The following is an 18,615-nucleotide window of genomic DNA, read 5'->3' as shown; positions in this document are numbered from 1 at the left end:
AGTTGGGTTCTAACAATTAAAGTTTCCAGTGAATAACATCTAATTGAAAGTCATAACATCTTTCCTCGTGTTGCATCATTTAGAGAGAGAGAGAGAGAGAGAGAGGTAAATTAATTTAATTTCATATCATATAATAAGATTATGAAATGCATATAACAAACAAAAATATCCCATATACGTGTAAATATAAGTTTCTGAGTAAAAATTCAAATTTTTCTTTTTTTTTTTTTTTTTTCCAAACGTTTCAAATTAACTTTATGCTATTTCGTAAATATTTTCTGATATTACATTATATACATCATTAGGGTTATAAAATTAGAAAAGTCTACTATTCACACAGTGACTGCATTGCATCCATTGCTTCGAGATATTTTAATCAATCTCTTATATTCGAAAAGTGTAATTTACATTCCATTTCCATTTCAAAGTATCGATCAGACGCAATTGCTTGGCGAGACTGTACACGCGAGTATGGATCATGCAACTCGTCCGTGAAGTCAGCTGAGGCGATGAGACGAGCAGGTAAGTTATGTACATAGAGATAGATATATCATATAAATTATCTATTATTACAAGTATTGATATATTGAAAAGAGTTGGTAATGAAAAATAATTATGTACTTTTCTTAAGTAAAAATTAATAGTTAATAAAATTAGTTAAAAAAATTTAATATATGGAAAAATTTTAAATGAAAAATAATTAGATAATTATTTAAGTATTTCTGTGAAATACTCTTTGTTTTATAATAAATTTAATCATATTCTTACTTTATGCGTTATGCGTTATATTTGATCGAATCAAAAGATTAATTTATTTGAATTTATTATATATTCTTTATTATAAAAAAAAAATATATATATACGAAGTAATCGTTAAATCGGTTATCTATATTGTTTAATAATCAATTAAATTATAATTAATAATCAAATTAAATAAAATTCATTTATAATATCATATATATAATATTTATAATTTAATTTAGTTCATTATTATTATTTAAAGAAAGAAAAAAAGAAGAGAATTATTAGTAGTTTTAAATGCACAATAAAATATTAATTTAAAAATTAATACATATCATGTATGTATATAATAATACATTTTATTATTATATACAGATATTATTAATTAATATAATAATATAATGTAGATAATACATAAACTTTAATTTATAGTTTATACTTTGCAAGTTTGCAGAGTACTTGAAGTATCGGAACTAACTTTTTCCGTTTTTGATATTTTATGGAAATTCTTTAAGATTAATATACAAATTTCTATTTCTCTACGCATATTTTGAAGATGATATACAAAATTGTACTCCATAAATTTTCACGTTCTATAAAATTATATTTTTTTTTTTTTTTGCACATTATTCAGAACACAAACAATTATCAAATTTTTATTCTAATAATTTTTGTATACGCATAAATTTAAGATATTATAGCAAAATAGAGAAATAAATAAAATATATCATCCTAAATAGATATTATCTACAAATTTCCTTTATTAAAGAAACTATGACTATAACTTACTTATTAAAAGTAAAATACAATATAACTTAGAATCTATAATTTCAATTTGAAAACGGATACGAAAACAAAGGAGAATACAATTGCATTATTATTCTAGCGATAAGATTTCATTATCTGTAAAGAAAAAAGCAAAAAAAAAGAAAGAAAAAAGAGAAAGATCATCGTGTTCCGGGATCAAGTTCCGTTTGAGTACGCCCCTGTTCAACGTATTAGCCGTAATGCTAAACGCAGACACCTCGAGGCATGATGTTAGCGCCCTCTAGAAACGGCTACGCGCTATAGTGTCATAATGCGCGTCCTTTGAAGCCACTTTTCGAGTTGCGTAATCACATTTAATAACGACAGCCTGGCGATTACCGCTGCCTCTCGGCTCGCCGGCCACGATTTTACCTGATTTTACCATACGAAGCCTTAAGGGATGCCGATGAGGTGTATTTTCACGACTTCGAACGTCGAATTATTACAAATTCCTGCGAGAAAGCACATTGCAAAACGTGCTCAGATCAATGATAATAATTCAAGGACGGGATGACCACTGAACGTATTCGCAGTGGCGATTAAATGGAGATACAATTACGAGTTTTCCATCCTGTTCTTACGCCATGGAATGACCGATGAAATTTTGGTGAAACTTTCTTTTGAGGTAACGATTAAGTTTCTTTTTTTTTTTTCTTCTTCTTTTATATAATACAATCAGCTTTGTCCATTGATATGATAGTCTTCATGGTTTGTTATTTATTTCCATTATTATTATTTGTTTGTTAATTACGATATTTTGTTTTTGCGAAGATCATCTCTCTTGCACAATTGAATTGATGTTACTAGCACAATTTTACAAGTCACAGTGTTACGAGTTAACAGTGTTAATAAAGTCTCTTGCATAACGATAACAAGTTCGGTAATAAACCGAGTGAAGTTCTAGAAATGAAATTTACAAATTATAACTGATTATTCTGTTCACTTGAAAACTGTTTATGCAAGGAAAGTGCACAAGGTACAATTTGTTATACTTGTCAATTTGCTAATATTAAAATTGAATTCGAGATTTTCATTTTATCAATGTCGTGGAAAGAATTAATTGATTATTTATATATGTTAAATGGATTTTAAATAATATCTATATTGGTAAAATTTGGTATAAGCAAATACTGAATGACTGGTAATTTATATTTAAGTATAATTATTATCTTAATCCGAAGTTCAAACAGTATCAATGTCAGTTCAACAGTAAATGTTTTTAATAAAAATAGATAAGTTGAAAAGAGTAAGAAAAATCGATTCAATGTACAACTTGGATTTACATTAAATTATTATGGAAAATTAATATTTGAGAGTTAAAGTAAATAACTATATAATAAATATATCAAAGTCTTAAAATAACATTATTTTAATATAATAAATAATTATAAAAATAAATGAACGAACAAAATACATTAGATTTCATAGTCTCGCCATCGATAATTTATTTTATCTTAAATTTATCTTTTAATTTTTTCGAGACTAAATATAAATATAATTTTTAAAATGATTATATGATTATTACAATTTTTGATTGATTTATTAAGATATAAAATCCTATTAGAAATAAGATTAGAAATCCTATATATTTTTTATAATACTTATGCTTTCATTACTGAAAGAAAAATGTATTTCGAAAGTATTAAGGAAGTCTTTTGAAGATAAATCTTTCAATAACTTTACAACATAAACATGTGAAACTGTCTAACGTGAATAAATAAAATTAAAAAAAGGCAATAAAACTATGTAATGTTGCAATGATGCGTCTAGTTCTGCAAAAAACCACATTTATAGTCGTCACATGTATTAAATTTGTATCACAATTAACAGCATTCGACAGTCAATACATAATATTGTTATGTAATGTTCAATGTAGAAGCAAAGTGCAACATCCTTAATTACTCAATATGTTTGGTCACTTGCATCATTTTTACGATATCCAGTTACGTTTCATCGCATACATAGAAATAGAGGTTGACCTATACTAGTCATTTCACTTATTAGTTAATTCACCAATTTCACCACATTTGGTACATGATTTTGCGAATAAGGATAAAAATTGCAAGAATTTCTCGATTTTTCTCAATTATTAATTTTCAGAGATTACATTAATTTATATATCTATCTATTTGTGTGTAATTTATATATCTAATGTTTTATCCCAAGATGATCAAAAAATTCGTATTGAATTAATTTTCTTTTAACTGTGATGTATAATAAAAATCACGATATGAATAAAGAAAATTCAGATTCATGAGAGATAAGAAAGATATGTGAAGTCAATAAAAGTAGATAGATGAAGTAATAAGATGTATCGTACTTAATATAATTTAATAACAATTTAACTAATACAATTTATCTTTTTCTGCGATTATTATTTTTGTAATGATTAATATTCATAATATTTTACAATTATAGAAATATAAGAAGATGAAAAATTTGAATGCATTATAGTTTCTTGTTCTTTCTGTCCTTTTCTTTTTTTTAATAATATCTTACTATATAATCATATTCTATTTTCTATTACTAATTTTTTATTCTATTTTTCTTTTTTCTTTGAAAATCTTGATTATAAGTATTTTTAATATGGAACAAAATAAATAATTTGCACTGAATCTTACAAGAATATACGAAGATTGCAACAAATTTCTTTTTTTTGGAAGAGTGCTTTCTGCACATTCAAGATCTTTGTTTCCATTTATGATTCCGTAAAAGCATGAAATAACAATAGCATACATCATCATACCTTTATCCTGGAATTCTGTCTTTGAATATTCTTTAATAACTAGTTTTTAATATCCTGCTCGTCATAGCCTTTGATTATGTAGATTTTCAGATAACCCGTGTTATTTTCATGAAATCATCTTCGAGAATTCCGGGTAATTTGCATTTTCAACTGTAACCAATATATTTCCAATTCTTTTGAAAATAACTAAATTTTCAATATGATAAAATAAAATAACTTTGTCATTTGAATCTTATATATGTATGCTTTATTCTTTTCAGAAAATAAATCATATTCAATTAATTTATATTTATTGATTATAACTCAACAGCAATTCTAAATAGAATTATCTACGTTTAAATAATTTATTTGTATAATATTATTTACAGTATGTAATGGAAAACATAATGTTTTATATTACTATTTCAAATATAATCAATTAAATGTTTAATAAAAATATAACAAACAAATAAAATAAAAAATTAGATGTTTATAATGCATTAATAAAGCAATGAAATTGATTTTATATAGATGAATAAGTATAAAATAATTGCAAATAAATTAAAATTTTATTGATTATTGATTCTTATTGAGTATTAAAATTATTTAGATTGTAAACAAATAATTAAAATATGTATTTAAAATTATACATTTTAAAATTATAAGCAAAAATAAAAAGTGCAATTTTTATTTAACAAATTTAATGGTAAGAATACGAATTTTAAAAATAACATAATATCTTATTTATGATCTTTAATTTGATACAGCACTTTTAGATATCAGAATCTTATTTTATCAAAAACATATATTATATGTGATAACCAATTTCACAAAATTTTTAACATATCAATAATATAAATGATATATTAATAATTTTTCATTTAATTATTCATCAATATAATTAATGAAAGTAAATTCCATTTAATTATTGAACCAGTGATTAATTCTGAAAATCATATAAAGTGAATCATTAATATATATAAATAATATCATTTTATTATTTCATTTTATTATCTAACATAAGTTTAAAAAATTAATACATTAATTTTTATAAATTATTTGACATAAAATAACAACAATACAATAATTTGTCAAAAAAATATTAATATTTCTTTTAATTATTTTTCAATTAATTTAATATCTGCAAAAGTATATTGACTAAAGGTACGTTCTTTTAACGGTATCAAAGATTATTTTCAATGATATCAAATATCACTATCATTTTTTACGATATTAATCTTTCAAGAAAAGAAAGATTTTTTTTTAAATATAATTAAATAATTTTCATCATTATCAAGGATTTATCCTCTTTATACAAATTTCTCAAACGAAACAAGATCATCATAAGTCTCATAAGTCTCGTTTTATCTCCATTCGAGAGATTTTTAAATTAATTAATGAAATTGATAAGATGTTGCATCAATGAAACAATGCGAGATATGACAAAAAAATGCAGCGAAATCTTTGTTCAGTTGGAAGGCTACAGCGTAAAGATGGGTCAACCTTTCGCCTTACGATTATGTAAGACCTCGGACTGACTGACCTTTAGGTTCGTTCATGGCATGCGGCATTTACGTAATTTACCGATTACGATGTATTAGAATCTTCTGTGCCTAGAAAATAGTTCTCCTCCCCGCTCTAATATTTTTAAACCACGCTATATATTTGTCCTATCTTCCTTTTACTTATCTTTTCTCTCTGAATCATTTTTTTGTCATCTTTCAATTATTCATCCTAACTTCTCAATGAATCTATTAATACGAAAATTGTTTTAATCGTTTTTTCAAAAATTTTATTGATAGTAGAAATCTAATTTACAAATTCGATAAATAATTTTTAAAGTATGTTTCATAATAGTAAAATATAAATTAGAATGATGTAAAGTATTGATGGATATCTTGTGCATGTTATCATAACTAGTTTTAAATATTTTTAATCAATATTAATTTAGAATATTCAGCAAAATAATTGTGAAAATATATGTTGAATACCGCATTTTGTATTAATAAAATGATTTTAATTTTATATAATATATATTAAAAATTCAATTTTTTATACATACTTATTTATTCATTTAAATATATATTTCGTTAAAAATATTTTCAGTTAATTTTTATTAATTGAAATTTAAGTTTTCAATTGCAAGATATAAGTTATATAATTTTTTATACAGATAACCTATTTTGAAAAATATACTTTCCTTTTTTTCAAATACAAATGTGTTTCTCTGAAGAATTAAACTATTTAATGAAAAGATAAAACTAATAACTAAAATTATTCTATAATAATAATAAATAAAATGTTTTTAATTAAAAACAGAAAAATTTTCTCTTATTATATCTCACTTATTCATATCTCTTTAACAGAAGATCTCATCTCACTGGCGACATCTGGAAATGTTGGATTTAGTATGTAATAATAACGTAACATGTTACTTACATATTTTCTTCTCTCTTCATTTCTTTGTTAATAATAATATAATTCATTTTTTTTTCTTAAAAATATAAGAGAATTAAAAGATATAATATAAATTAAAAATTTATATATAAATTAAAGATTTAATACTAAATTTTTTTAAAGTTTTTATATTTTCAATCATTTTATTCATATATTTTAAAAAAAGAAAAATAATGTTAGAACAAACAATACAAGCTTTAACAACAAGTAGAGTTATATTAGCTAGTGCATCTCCTAGACGATATGAAATAATGAAACAATTGGTAATTTTTTTTATAATATTCAGAAATATAATTCTAGATAAACTTTTTATATTTATAAAAAATAACAAATAATAACCTATAAAAAAATAAATTGTTTAAAAGCTTTTATTTATATCTAAAATATAGCTAAAATGATATATAATTATAGCTAAACTAATATAGCTAATGCATATGATATATGATATATGATTATATATTGTAATATGATATTATATTTTATATAAATTTCATAATGTTAACTTGAAATTTAAATACTATTATATTTAAATAATATTATATATTCTAATTTTTCATATATAATAATAGATGTTGAATGAAAATTTATTTTATTTATTGTGTATGTAATAGGGTATAAATGTAGAAATAGTGCCATCAATGTACGATGAAAATTTAGATAGTTCAATATATAAAAATTATGGAGAATATGTACAAGATTTAGCAAAATATAAGGTACAAGATGTATATAATAGATTACAAGAAGATGTTATACCACCTTCTTTAATAATTGGCGCTGATACTATAGTTACAATGGGTAATATTATTTATGGAAAACCAAAGAACAAATATCATGCTTTTGAAATGTTATCAAGGTAAAATATTTATTTTAGATAGAAATAATTTTAATATTAGTTTGATTTAATTGGAAAAATTTTAGTTTAGCAAATAAAGAACACGTAGTTTATACTGGAGTATGTTTAAAAACACCAAAGAAAGAAGTAAATTTTTATGAATCTACAAAAGTAAAATTTGGTGATATATCAGAAGAACAAATATGGACATATACAAAATCAGGAGAACCTCTGTGGGTATAAAATATTTGTTTCTTTTTATGTGTAATAACTTTTCAAAATATAAAAATATTTAAAAATTTTTTTATTAAAGAGATAAAGCTGGAGGATACGGTGTACAAGGACTTGGTGGTTGTTTAATTGAAAAAATAGATGGTGATTTTTATACAGTAATGGGCATGCCATTATATTCATTGACAAAACAGTTGAATGAAATGTTCAATAATAATTAGCGAATAATTAATAAGCAAAATATTGTTAATAAATTAAAACTTAACTTATAATAAAACTTATAATAAAACATATTTATTATATTAAAATATAATATAATTTGAATATATTATCATCAATATATGTGTGTAATTAAACTTTTTTTCTTTATTATATTTATTTTATTTTATTTTATTTTAAATTCAAATATATATTTGATTATTTCTATTATTAATCAAATAATTATATTTTAAAATATAGAGATAATGAAATAACTTTGATTTATACTAGTTATATTTTCAAATTTTCTTTTAATAAAAAAAAAAAACAAACAAATTTATATATATATATTATCTGTAAGGTCGTTTAAATCATACATATAATGGCGCGATATTGTTCTTAGCAGTATATAGCGAATGGAAGTAGAAGCATTACATACCTATGTGCACTTACTTGTTTCTTTACCTTTGACAGCTCGATTGCCGGAACGAAGTTGGTAGTTTTGTAATGAGTTCTTTGCTTTCAAGGTAGAATTTAGGAAAGGATAAATTATTTTTTCGTAGTATTCTTGAGAATTTATATTAAAAGATGGAGGACGTTCTCGAAGAGGTTGTTTCTTCTGATGATTTAAAGGTATTTTTTTTTTTTTTTATAAAAAACGATTCTTATTCATTAAGTTATTAGCATTTTATTTATATATATTAAGCATGTGAATAATAAATATTTTATATACAATATTAAATATTGTTTGATATCAAACTTTGTATTTTGAAAAGAAAGATTTTATTACATTTTGTATTGAATAGGTTTAAAATATTTTAGAGGTTATGTAGTTTAATTTGTTTTTTATACCGGTTGTTAATTTTCTTTTGATATCATTCTTTTTTACTTATAATAGACTGTTTAAGAAAATTTTCGATTTAAAACATAATTGTAATGTAAATATTTTTTTGCGAAGTTTATAATAAGTTTATATTTTAAATTCTGATTGAAAATGATGACATCATTCAGAGGTTAATTACTATTGGATTTGTAGAAATATTGCATCATATGTTGTTATTAAAATATGGATTATTTATTTGTTTCAGAAATTTGAACGTATATATAATGAGCAATTACGTTCATCAGTAATAACACAAAAAGCTCAATTTGAATATGCATGGTGTCTTGTTAGAAGCAAATATCCTGCAGATATCAGAAAAGGAATAATGTTATTGGAAGATTTATATTGCAATCATAGTGATAGCGAAAAACGAGATTGTCTTTATTATTTAGCTATTGGAAATGCTAGAATAAAGGTATAGATTTTGGAAACTATTGAATTAAAAATAAATGTAGCATCACATCTTAATTTACAATTTAATTTAATATTATATTACATCTAATATTACGTTTAATATTTTTTTTATTTATAGGAATATACAAAAGCTTTAGCGTATGTCAGATCGTTTCTTCAGGTTGAACCTGGAAATCAACAAGTACAGCATCTGGAAACATTGATCAAGAAAAAAATGGAAAAAGGTTCTTTTTTTATAAATTATTTTTTATTGATTTAAGTTTTTTATTTTTTCAATTTTTTTCAAGGCTTTTTACAATTAACATTTAGTTATTTAATCTTATATTAAGTGATGTAATATATATATTATATATATATAATAAATATGTGCTATAAATTATTATTTTAATTAATGATATAAATATTGTAAATAATGATATGATAAATAATACAAATGATATAATATTATAAAATCTGCAAATAAATATGATAATTATAATTATAAAAATTTTATATTAAAAAATAATTTATATTTGCACATATATATATATATATTACATAAGAATTATATTTTATCTAATCCATTTTTTATTTAAATATTGTTTATAAAATTATTCTTTTGTTTTTTTATATTAATATAACTATATAAACTGTTAATATTTTTATGGAATATTTTTGAAAGTTTATTTTATAAACTAAAATAAAAGTTGCTATACAGTTGGTTGAAATTTATTTATTAAGTTATAAGTAAGTCTCTATCTCCGTTACATTATTATTTCTATCTTATCTCCGTTTCATTTTATTTCCATATATAACAAAAACTAAATTGCTTATAATTTAATAAATAAACCTCAACTTTTTTATATATTTTTGTGTTTATTTTGGTCTCGAAAATTGATTTATCGTGAGAAATATCTCACAAATATATAAATAATCTATATAATCAAATTATATTTTTTATTTTGTATATATTTTACTTATTTAATAAAAATATTATTATAAAAAAAATTTTTTAAATTTAATTTTTTTTTACAAAATCGCATTTTATAACATGAATTTATTGGCTTGAAAAAGATAAAAAAGTTCTTTTAATTAATTTGAAAGTTATATTTTTTTTTACAGAAGGACTTTATGGTATGGCCATTGCAGGAGGAGTTATTATTGGTCTTGCAAGTATCCTCGGCCTCAGCATTGCTATGGTCAAAAGAAACTAATTATTTTATGTGAAAAAATCTGTAACTACTGTGTGATGTGAAATAGTTGCTTTGTACAACGTGTTATATATAATTTATTGATTGAAATATCCAAAGATTTCATTAAAAAAAGAAAAAAAAAAAAAAAAAAGGAAAAGAAAAAAGAAATAGTCATTTTGTGAAAATTAAGTAAACCGCGATGCGATTCGTAATGTAGAATGTCAAATTTGTTTTTACGAGAAAGATAAACAAGTCATAAGTACTAAATATCATTTTTGTCGATATGTGTATTATTTTCCAGATTTTCGTAAAATCATTTGTACTTGTGTATTATAAAATCATATGTAATCATTTTTTAAAGTGTGAAAAATAATTTTTTAATAATAATATGTTACATTAATTTTTGAAAGACATTCCGAATGTTTCGTGTTTTGCTATTTAGTTGTTTGCATTATAATGCTTCGAATTTTTATATAAATCTGCGTATATTTTAAAACATATATTTATTCCAAAACCTCAGTGCACATAAACATAACTTTTGTATATAAAAGTAAAACTATTGTATTATTATTGTATTGTTACTTAAATCTTTCGTGAAATAAATATCAGTATTACGATTACTGATTTGTATCCCATAATATTATTTGAATGCGTTTGCCACTTGTTTGTACTTTATAAAATGTTACATTTTTTTTTTTTTACGATCAAAACAATAATTTACTTCAATACATCCCTCTTCTATTCATTCTATATTTATGGATATAAACAAAAAATATTATTATAAATTTATCATCAATCAATTTAATTTCTTAAATATATTTTATTAATCCAACATGTCAAGAAACATTATTCGAGGAAACAAGTAGAAGGAAAAATTTATTCGAGATAAAAAATACATTGCTCGTCTTTTTGTATATAGATTTATTGATGATTTCTTAATATCCGTTGATAAAGTTGTTTATGTACAAAATAACGCTGGAATATTCCTATATTATTATTATAATTAGTGACCTATGTTACGGTCCAGGGACTCGCTAAAACCACTGTCTCCCTGCTCGGTTTCACGAGTCTACGCGTTCGCTTAGCCTTTACGCCAAAATACGGAGCGCCGCTACTATTTTTCTCGAGCACTTCCGTGTTTCCCTCGGTTTCCTCGCTGTTTTGTCTCTTTCCATATATATATTTACATGCTCGATTCATCGGTAAATCGACATTGCGGTTTTCAATCTACCGCAAAAGTATTGAAGAGGAAACCGCTGGAACCGGATATTCGTTCACGTTTTTTTATTATACATTTTAATAGAGATTTAATAAATGGGAGAAAATTGTATCGTATAGGCTTTGAATAATTTTTCATACGTACTATTTTCGGAAGTGTATTTACATACGGAGTCGAGAGGACTCTGGTTGCCGCCCACGGTAGAACGTTAATTCTTTGAATACATATATATATATATTCAATTATAATCAGAACGTTAAATAAATTATATTACATTCTATATGGAAAACATTGTTTTGTTTTAATCATGTTATCAGTTTCCATTTAGAATTTTTACATTATTATTTAATTATTGATATAAGTCTGAAATTTATATATTCGAAACGTTCATTTTAACCCTTATCTTAACTGAAAAAAAAAAAAGAAAAAAAAATTTATAATTTACTTTTTTTTTTTTTTTACTAAAATATATATATTATTATATTTATATATTGTAACAACGATATGTAACGTTGTCTAATTTTGAATGTATTTGAGTCAAAATATATCAATTTACAAAGTTTTAACCCTGCTACGATCCTTAAATCATTATATCTCGTTCTTCAAAAAAGAGATTTTTTAATGTTTACAATTTAATATTTTTAAACTTTACTTTAATATAAAATTCAATCGAGAAATCCTCCGTATAACAACAATCTCTTCTTATCCTTCTTATACTTTAGATATTTTTTAAAAAATACATGTTTCTTGAAAGCACAATTTGATCAAAAATAACCCAAGGACGTAGTAGAGTTAAAAAAAAAAACAAATAATATTTTTTTTTTTAAATAAATGTCACATATATAGACAAAGGATTATTATAGGTGGCAGTGTAAACGATCAAGATGATCAATTGCGAACGAGTGAAACATGTGTGCGCCAAGTGAGAGAACACATAAAGATTAAACGTGCTATCCGTGGGTTACATTAGTGGTTTATATACTCGAAACGTAGCCTTCGATCAATTTCGACAAGGAAACCGTCGAAGGCAAGCGTTATATTTCGAGGACGCCTCGATGCTCACTTACTTAGCATAGGAATTAATTATTCGAGTAAAATTAGCAGCTTGAAAATACTTTTAAGCAGTTTTTTTTTAAGGATGCATATTGCTTTCTCAATAAGGCTCCGCTATGCTTTACACGAATGTACAGTGTGTCCGCGTGTATGTTGACTCTCGTTTGCCGGCTGATCCTCTGACTTAAAATACGTTTTCTCGCCTCTTCCTTCCCACGCTGACAGCTTCGTGAAGCCTCGTGAGTCCTTTTAGTCATTTTTTTCTTTTTTTTTTTCCATTTTTTTTTTTTCTTTTTAAATTGCAAACGATTTAGAGTGTACGAGGTCGAAGAATTGGGATGGACACCGAAGTCAGCCGCTACTGCATAGAAAGACTGGCGAGAGTTCTTCCTTGTTTATATAAAATTAACGAATACGTTCGAAAATTATTTACCAATGTTTGCTCAAAATATATATATCATCGAAATTTATTTATTTAAAAGATAAGGAAAGAATTTAGATTTCGTACTACTAATCTTCTGATAACGATTGATGAAGAATTAAAAATTCAATTCTATTATATTTAAATCATAACGAAAATGTGACTCGATACGAGAATCCAAGGATTAAAAAAGAACTCGAGCTTGTCTCTCATACGCGAAAGGAACGTGAATGAATCGTGTGCATAGATACAAGTTTTCGCGCCATGCGATCCGACGCGACAGTAATGGATACGATATAAACATAAGTCGATCTGGTAAAAATAAAACGATAGGCCTTACAATCTATCTGCATTAAATTTTGTACAATAATTTTAATATTTGTATAACACGATTAATTTACTCGATCTATCCGCACCACATCATCCCCCGTCGAATCGTCATTGTTTCTTCGTGTTTTTATTCTTCTTTCTTTTCTCGATCGATAACACGATTCAATTTAGGTTTAGGTAAATTTTTTTCTCCTTTTTTTCTCGCTCGATACGACCAGTTATATCGTAAAATATACAATTTTATTCCGCCCATCTCATGATAGAATAGTAATATACTATTTTTTTTTTTTTTTTCTTTTTTTTCCCCTCTTCATCTTTCCTCGAACTATCTATGAGACACTTGATCCGACATATACAATTATTATTTAATTACAATCGGACATTCTACATAGAGTTCCTTCACCTTCACATTCACAGATTCGTGGAAAACACAAGTGAACGCAGTGTCAGGGAAGAAATTAGACGCTGATTCCTTGCGTTTTCTTTTTTACACACACACACACTCTCTCTCTCTCTCTCTCTCTCTCTCATTCCTTTAAACGTCTGCAAAACTTTTACATCGCTTAAAAAATAATATCTGATATTATATAGCGTCTAGCTTATCGCTAATCCTTAATTTCTGAATTATTCAGAATCCCGAGCATCTCGTCGGATTACATAGGGACAGGATATAAGCAGTTCTTTCATACGGTACAAACGTTAGGGATATTTTTATCCTTTCTTCTTTTTATACGTGTTGAATAAGTATCTGGAATTTTGAACTGAAATAAAGTCGGTTTCTCAAATGTTTCGGATCACAAGACTCGATTTAGATTAGAAGATTAGATATGAGTCGGATGTGATCGGTTAAAGGCTATAATAACAGGATCTCGAGCTTTCGAAGATCCCTGGCAAAATACGAGACTATAATGGATCTCGTACAAGAAATTTCGTGAGTTTTCATTGGTGAATTTTTATAGTATATTTCCATTTGATCGAGATGATAAAATTATATTGACGATTCTTATGTTTGGATATACTTGGAAGGAAATGTTAGGGATTAATATCAGATAATAATGAACTGGATATGCAAAGAAGTATAAATATTAACTCTTTTAAAACGATAGAAACATGTTCAATATTAATTATAAAAAGGTACAAATATTACGTTTACTATTTATGATTCGGATTCGAGTCGTTATATTATTTTTTTATAATATTCAAATGCGTTTAAAGGCACAAATTAAAAATTACAAAACAAATTGTGAAAAATCTCTTTCGTGATATATTATGTAAAGTACACGTATCAAGTTTTACAATGAGAAATAGATTTTGTAACGAACACTGTCAGATAATCAAGAAAAATTCTTTTTTTTTAATGGTAAAAATATACAGCTATATGATAGAGTTTGGAATGGTTGTATCATACTTTTTTATAGGACAGCAACTAATCGTTGAAAATTAAAATTAGACAGTGGATTGTATTTAGAATTATGTGTGTATTGTAAAAAGTTTTTTGTTATTGAATTTTTTATTCTTCTGATTTTTATCTTTAGATTATTATATAAGTACACTTATCAAATTGAAACGATCATCTCTCTTCTTGTTGAAAACAAATTTTTATTTCTCGCGGTATTTATAATTTATTTTCCAATTAAGAAATCAGAATAGAAATAGAATCATTTTAACGAATACAAATATTTTTCTTATATCTTCCTTTTCTTGATTACCTCATATATTTTTTCGAAAATAATAGTAATGTCGATTTTAGTATCAAACTACGTTTTTCAATTTCAGCCTTTGAGCAGCAACTCAAAAATTTGTGCGAGTACTTTGAAAAGCGTTCGATATTTAACAATATTTAACAATATTAGATACACTGTACGCTTATGGTAAATCGTTTTCCATAACATTAACATGTTACATTTATTAACGTCTTCACGAAGCGATTCCTTTCTCGATTCGAATGCAAATTACTTTCGATTCCCTATTTTTTTATGTTCGATTTTTTTTTTGTTCTCTAAGCGACAATAACGAACGAGAAACATCTCGAATTTGTGATCTTGTAAAAAATCGCATACCTTTGTTGAACTACACGCAGACTGTGATTTGATTTCGCGAATTCTTAAAGTATTTTTAAAACGCTGCGAAACGATTGATATAAATATTCTTGTGAACACAGAAGGTGTCGATATATTTTAATCGTGTCAAAATGGAAACCACTTAGCAGGCTATATATGATTCTATGTTTCAATTTATAAGAAGACATTGTTAAGTGGTAGTCAAATAAGATCAAAGATAAATTAAATATTTGTTCCATTGCATAAGAAATAAATCATACAAATTTATAAATTTATTTAAAAATTGAATTTTGAATATTTCATTATCAATGATATAGAACAGAAAATATTAGAATATTAATTATTTTAAAATGAATAAGAGATTCTCTATAATAATTATTTTATTATCTATATTAATTGTAACATTAAAATAAAAAATAGATAAATGATTTAATTGAAACATTATACTTAGTATTGATTCAATATCCAAGAAGAGATATATTTATTTGCTTTTTGAGAATAACTTTCAAGAGTAAAAAAAAAAAAATAAAAATAAAATAAAATTTTGGAAATATCCAAAAATATTAACATTATTTTATACTCAACTTTTCAAAAAAGTTAATAAGTATTTTCTTAAAATTAAATCTATTGCGTTCTAGAAAAAATACTGTTTTTCATTAAAGTTTAATAAACTTTGCAGAATTCTCTAAATTTAATCATTATCATCTTTTTTTCGAAAATAAATTTTAATCTTTTTTTATTCTACCACTATAATAATGTCTACTTTTTAAAAAGACGATCTCGGTTCGTATGGAATTCATTATGCGTATTTATATATATTGAATGTTCAGAAATGTAACATTCCAAGTTAAACGTGAAACGCACATAAATACCAAAAAAAAAAAAGAAATTCTTTCAAAATATCGTTTGTATAATAGATAATCTGCCAATAATTTATTATATGTTAGATGCATTTTATTGTACAAAATATTTTACAGCTTGGATTATTTTATTTTTAATTAATTTAAATCATTTGTTGGTATATTGCTTCGAAAATTTCTTTTATAATAACAACAATCATTATATTTTTCGAGATGTAATATATCTGATAACTGTCAAATTGATAAGATATATTCCTTAAATATATAATAATTTGATTAAATACATTTTGAAAATTTAAATAAACGTTAATAGCTTATGTAATAATACTTTAAAGAAAAAGTTTAAAAATGCTAATCAATATAACAATGAAAATTCAGATTAAAAATAAATAAAAAGAGGATATATAAAAGAAAATATAGATAAAATGAAAGACTTTTAATGAAAGTCAGAATATATTCTCTCTTTCTTTTAGTTTGATTATTTATTGCAATGTAAAATGAAATGCATGTAAATTTTATAAACTATAAAATTTATTTTATATTATTTATCTTTGTATTATTTTTAAATAATAGAAAATATTCGTAATATATTTAGTTTAATTTATAATAAATAGTAAAATTTATATTGATATAAAAAATTCTTCAATTAATTTTGTTAAAAGCCAAAATGAATAAATACTGTTTATAATTAAACAAAATATATATTTAAATTAATAAATAAAACATATATATTTTTTTTCTCTTGAATGGAAACTGAATTTAACTTATTTATTTTAAAAAAATAATGTTTTCAAAAGGAAAAAAAATATGTCAAATGTGTTAATTTAACTATTATTAAAAATGTTATTAAAACTTTATTTTTAATAAATATTCCATTGACATATTTATGAAAAATATTGATTTTTCAAATATGATTGTCTTGAAAACTGAAGGATGGAAAAGTAGTGCTTGAATGGTGTGAAATTTTTTTTTCAAAAAATCATTTATTTAGCTTGCACTCTTTTTATAAAGAATTTGATATTTTTAAAATAAATGATGGGAGAAAAATAATTTTTTATGATCTATTAATGCTTAATAATTATTTTTGAGAATATTCATTTTTGGAAATCGAAGAAAAAAATCATAATTAATTTTTTTTCTTTAATTACTACCACTTAACTCTTATTTAATCAAAAATTCAATTTAAACAAAGCTAATAAATGTTCATTAAATTAACATAATTTAGAAATATTTTGCTTAAAGAATAATTTTAATTATAAAGTTTACAATTTTGACATAATTATAGTTATTTACAGTATATGCATCGCAATAAATATTATTAAAAAAAGAAAGAAAGAAAATAGATATCATTGATATCTTTGAATAATGATTAAAGATGTATCGAATTTCTGTCATGAATCTTAATTAATTTTTCTACTTGCACACATCTCAATAATCTAATAATTCTTTACAAATTTGCCTACACTATAATTAAAAAAAAAAAAAGAAAAAAATATTTATTTTACAGAGCACATTATTTCTTCTATTATAATATTAATGAAAATAAAGATGTCACTTAAAAATCACATATAATCGAATATCAAAGAAATCACAATGAATTATAGTAAATATCAAGGAAAAAATGGGAAAACCATGATTTTAGAATAAGATTTAGAATCGATTTAGAATTCTTCTCCCTTTCTATATTGAGAAATGAAAATTTTCCCATTTTTTTTTTTTTTTTTTTTTAATAATAATTCATGATTCTGAAACTTATTTGCAATCGAAACTCGTCCACAAGCCTGAGCTGGAATTCAAATTTTCCATGCTCAGGATCAATGTGCGGGAGAATCAAGATTCAAGATATAATCACCTTTCTCGACCGGGGTGACCATGGAATTCCATAGAGTGCATTCAGGTGGAAAAATAATCTCGTCAACAATCTTATTATCTATTCCATTTTGTATTACTTTAATACAATAATAATCAAAATTGAATATCCAAATATAATTTCCAAAATAATAACAAGAATTATTAATTTGAAACTTTTCGAAACAAATTATTTAAATATTTCAAATACTCAAACGTATCAAATAAATTGAGTTTGTTTAAATTTATTGAAAAAGAGATAGATATCTATTTTAAATTTAATTCCTTTTGCGTATGTAAAACAAATATATACATATAATATTTTATATATATATAAAAAAATTCGCATAAAATCCACGATCAT

The 18,615-nt window shown here is 23.7% G+C and overlaps 2 protein-coding genes across 4 annotated transcripts; both read left to right on the top strand.

Annotated features, from left to right (window-relative positions):
• Positions 1 to 428: 428 nt before the first annotated feature.
• Positions 429 to 8,165, top strand: LOC100867493 (uncharacterized). 3 transcript variants are annotated; one of them, XM_012491285.3, is made up of 5 exons: positions 429 to 522; positions 1,628 to 2,173; positions 7,342 to 7,583; positions 7,649 to 7,795; positions 7,876 to 8,165. In XM_012491285.3, exons 2-5 carry the CDS (start codon positions 2,138 to 2,140, stop codon positions 8,012 to 8,014), a joined length of 564 nt encoding a protein of 187 aa, XP_012346739.1. In that variant the 5' UTR covers positions 429 to 522; positions 1,628 to 2,137; the 3' UTR covers positions 8,015 to 8,165. The 3 variants fall into 3 exon arrangements, with proteins under 3 accessions (XP_012346739.1, XP_086764473.1, XP_003697136.1); XM_086908347.1 differs by lacking the exon at positions 429 to 522 and adding an exon at positions 6,640 to 6,681 and having other exon boundaries at positions 2,023 to 2,173; XM_003697088.4 differs by lacking the exons at positions 429 to 522; positions 1,628 to 2,173 and adding an exon at positions 6,653 to 6,993.
• Positions 8,166 to 8,347: 182 nt separating this feature from the next.
• Positions 8,348 to 11,098, top strand: Fis1 (Mitochondrial fission 1 protein). The gene is made up of 4 exons (XM_003697089.4): positions 8,348 to 8,624; positions 9,080 to 9,289; positions 9,407 to 9,512; positions 10,390 to 11,098. Exons 1-4 carry the CDS (start codon positions 8,580 to 8,582, stop codon positions 10,479 to 10,481), a joined length of 453 nt encoding a protein of 150 aa, XP_003697137.2. The 5' UTR covers positions 8,348 to 8,579; the 3' UTR covers positions 10,482 to 11,098.
• Positions 11,099 to 18,615: the final 7,517 nt, after the last annotated feature.

Source organism: Apis florea, unplaced genomic scaffold (genome assembly GCF_048593485.1).
Source record: "Apis florea isolate Af1SG1 unplaced genomic scaffold, ASM4859348v1 contig_3078_pilon, whole genome shotgun sequence".
Taxonomy (NCBI): domain Eukaryota; kingdom Metazoa; phylum Arthropoda; class Insecta; order Hymenoptera; family Apidae; genus Apis; species Apis florea.
This window is presented reverse-complemented; position numbering and strand designations above follow the sequence as displayed.

Excerpts from the sequence above, each read along its gene's own strand:
- LOC100867493 (XM_003697088.4), top strand. The coding sequence starts at position 6,904 with ATGTTAGAACAAACAATACAAGCTTTAACAACAAGTAGAGTTATATTA. Across the intron at positions 6,994-7,341 it reads ATGAAATAATGAAACAATTG|GGTATAAATGTAGAAATAGT; the intron begins GTAATTTTTTTT and ends TGTATGTAATAG. Across the intron at positions 7,796-7,875 it reads ACAAAATCAGGAGAACCTCT|AGATAAAGCTGGAGGATACG; the intron begins GTGGGTATAAAA and ends TTTTTATTAAAG.
- Fis1 (XM_003697089.4), top strand. The coding sequence starts at position 8,580 with ATGGAGGACGTTCTCGAAGAGGTTGTTTCTTCTGATGATTTAAAG. Across the intron at positions 8,625-9,079 it reads TTTCTTCTGATGATTTAAAG|AAATTTGAACGTATATATAA; the intron begins GTATTTTTTTTT and ends TATTTGTTTCAG. Across the intron at positions 9,290-9,406 it reads TTGGAAATGCTAGAATAAAG|GAATATACAAAAGCTTTAGC; the intron begins GTATAGATTTTG and ends TTTTATTTATAG.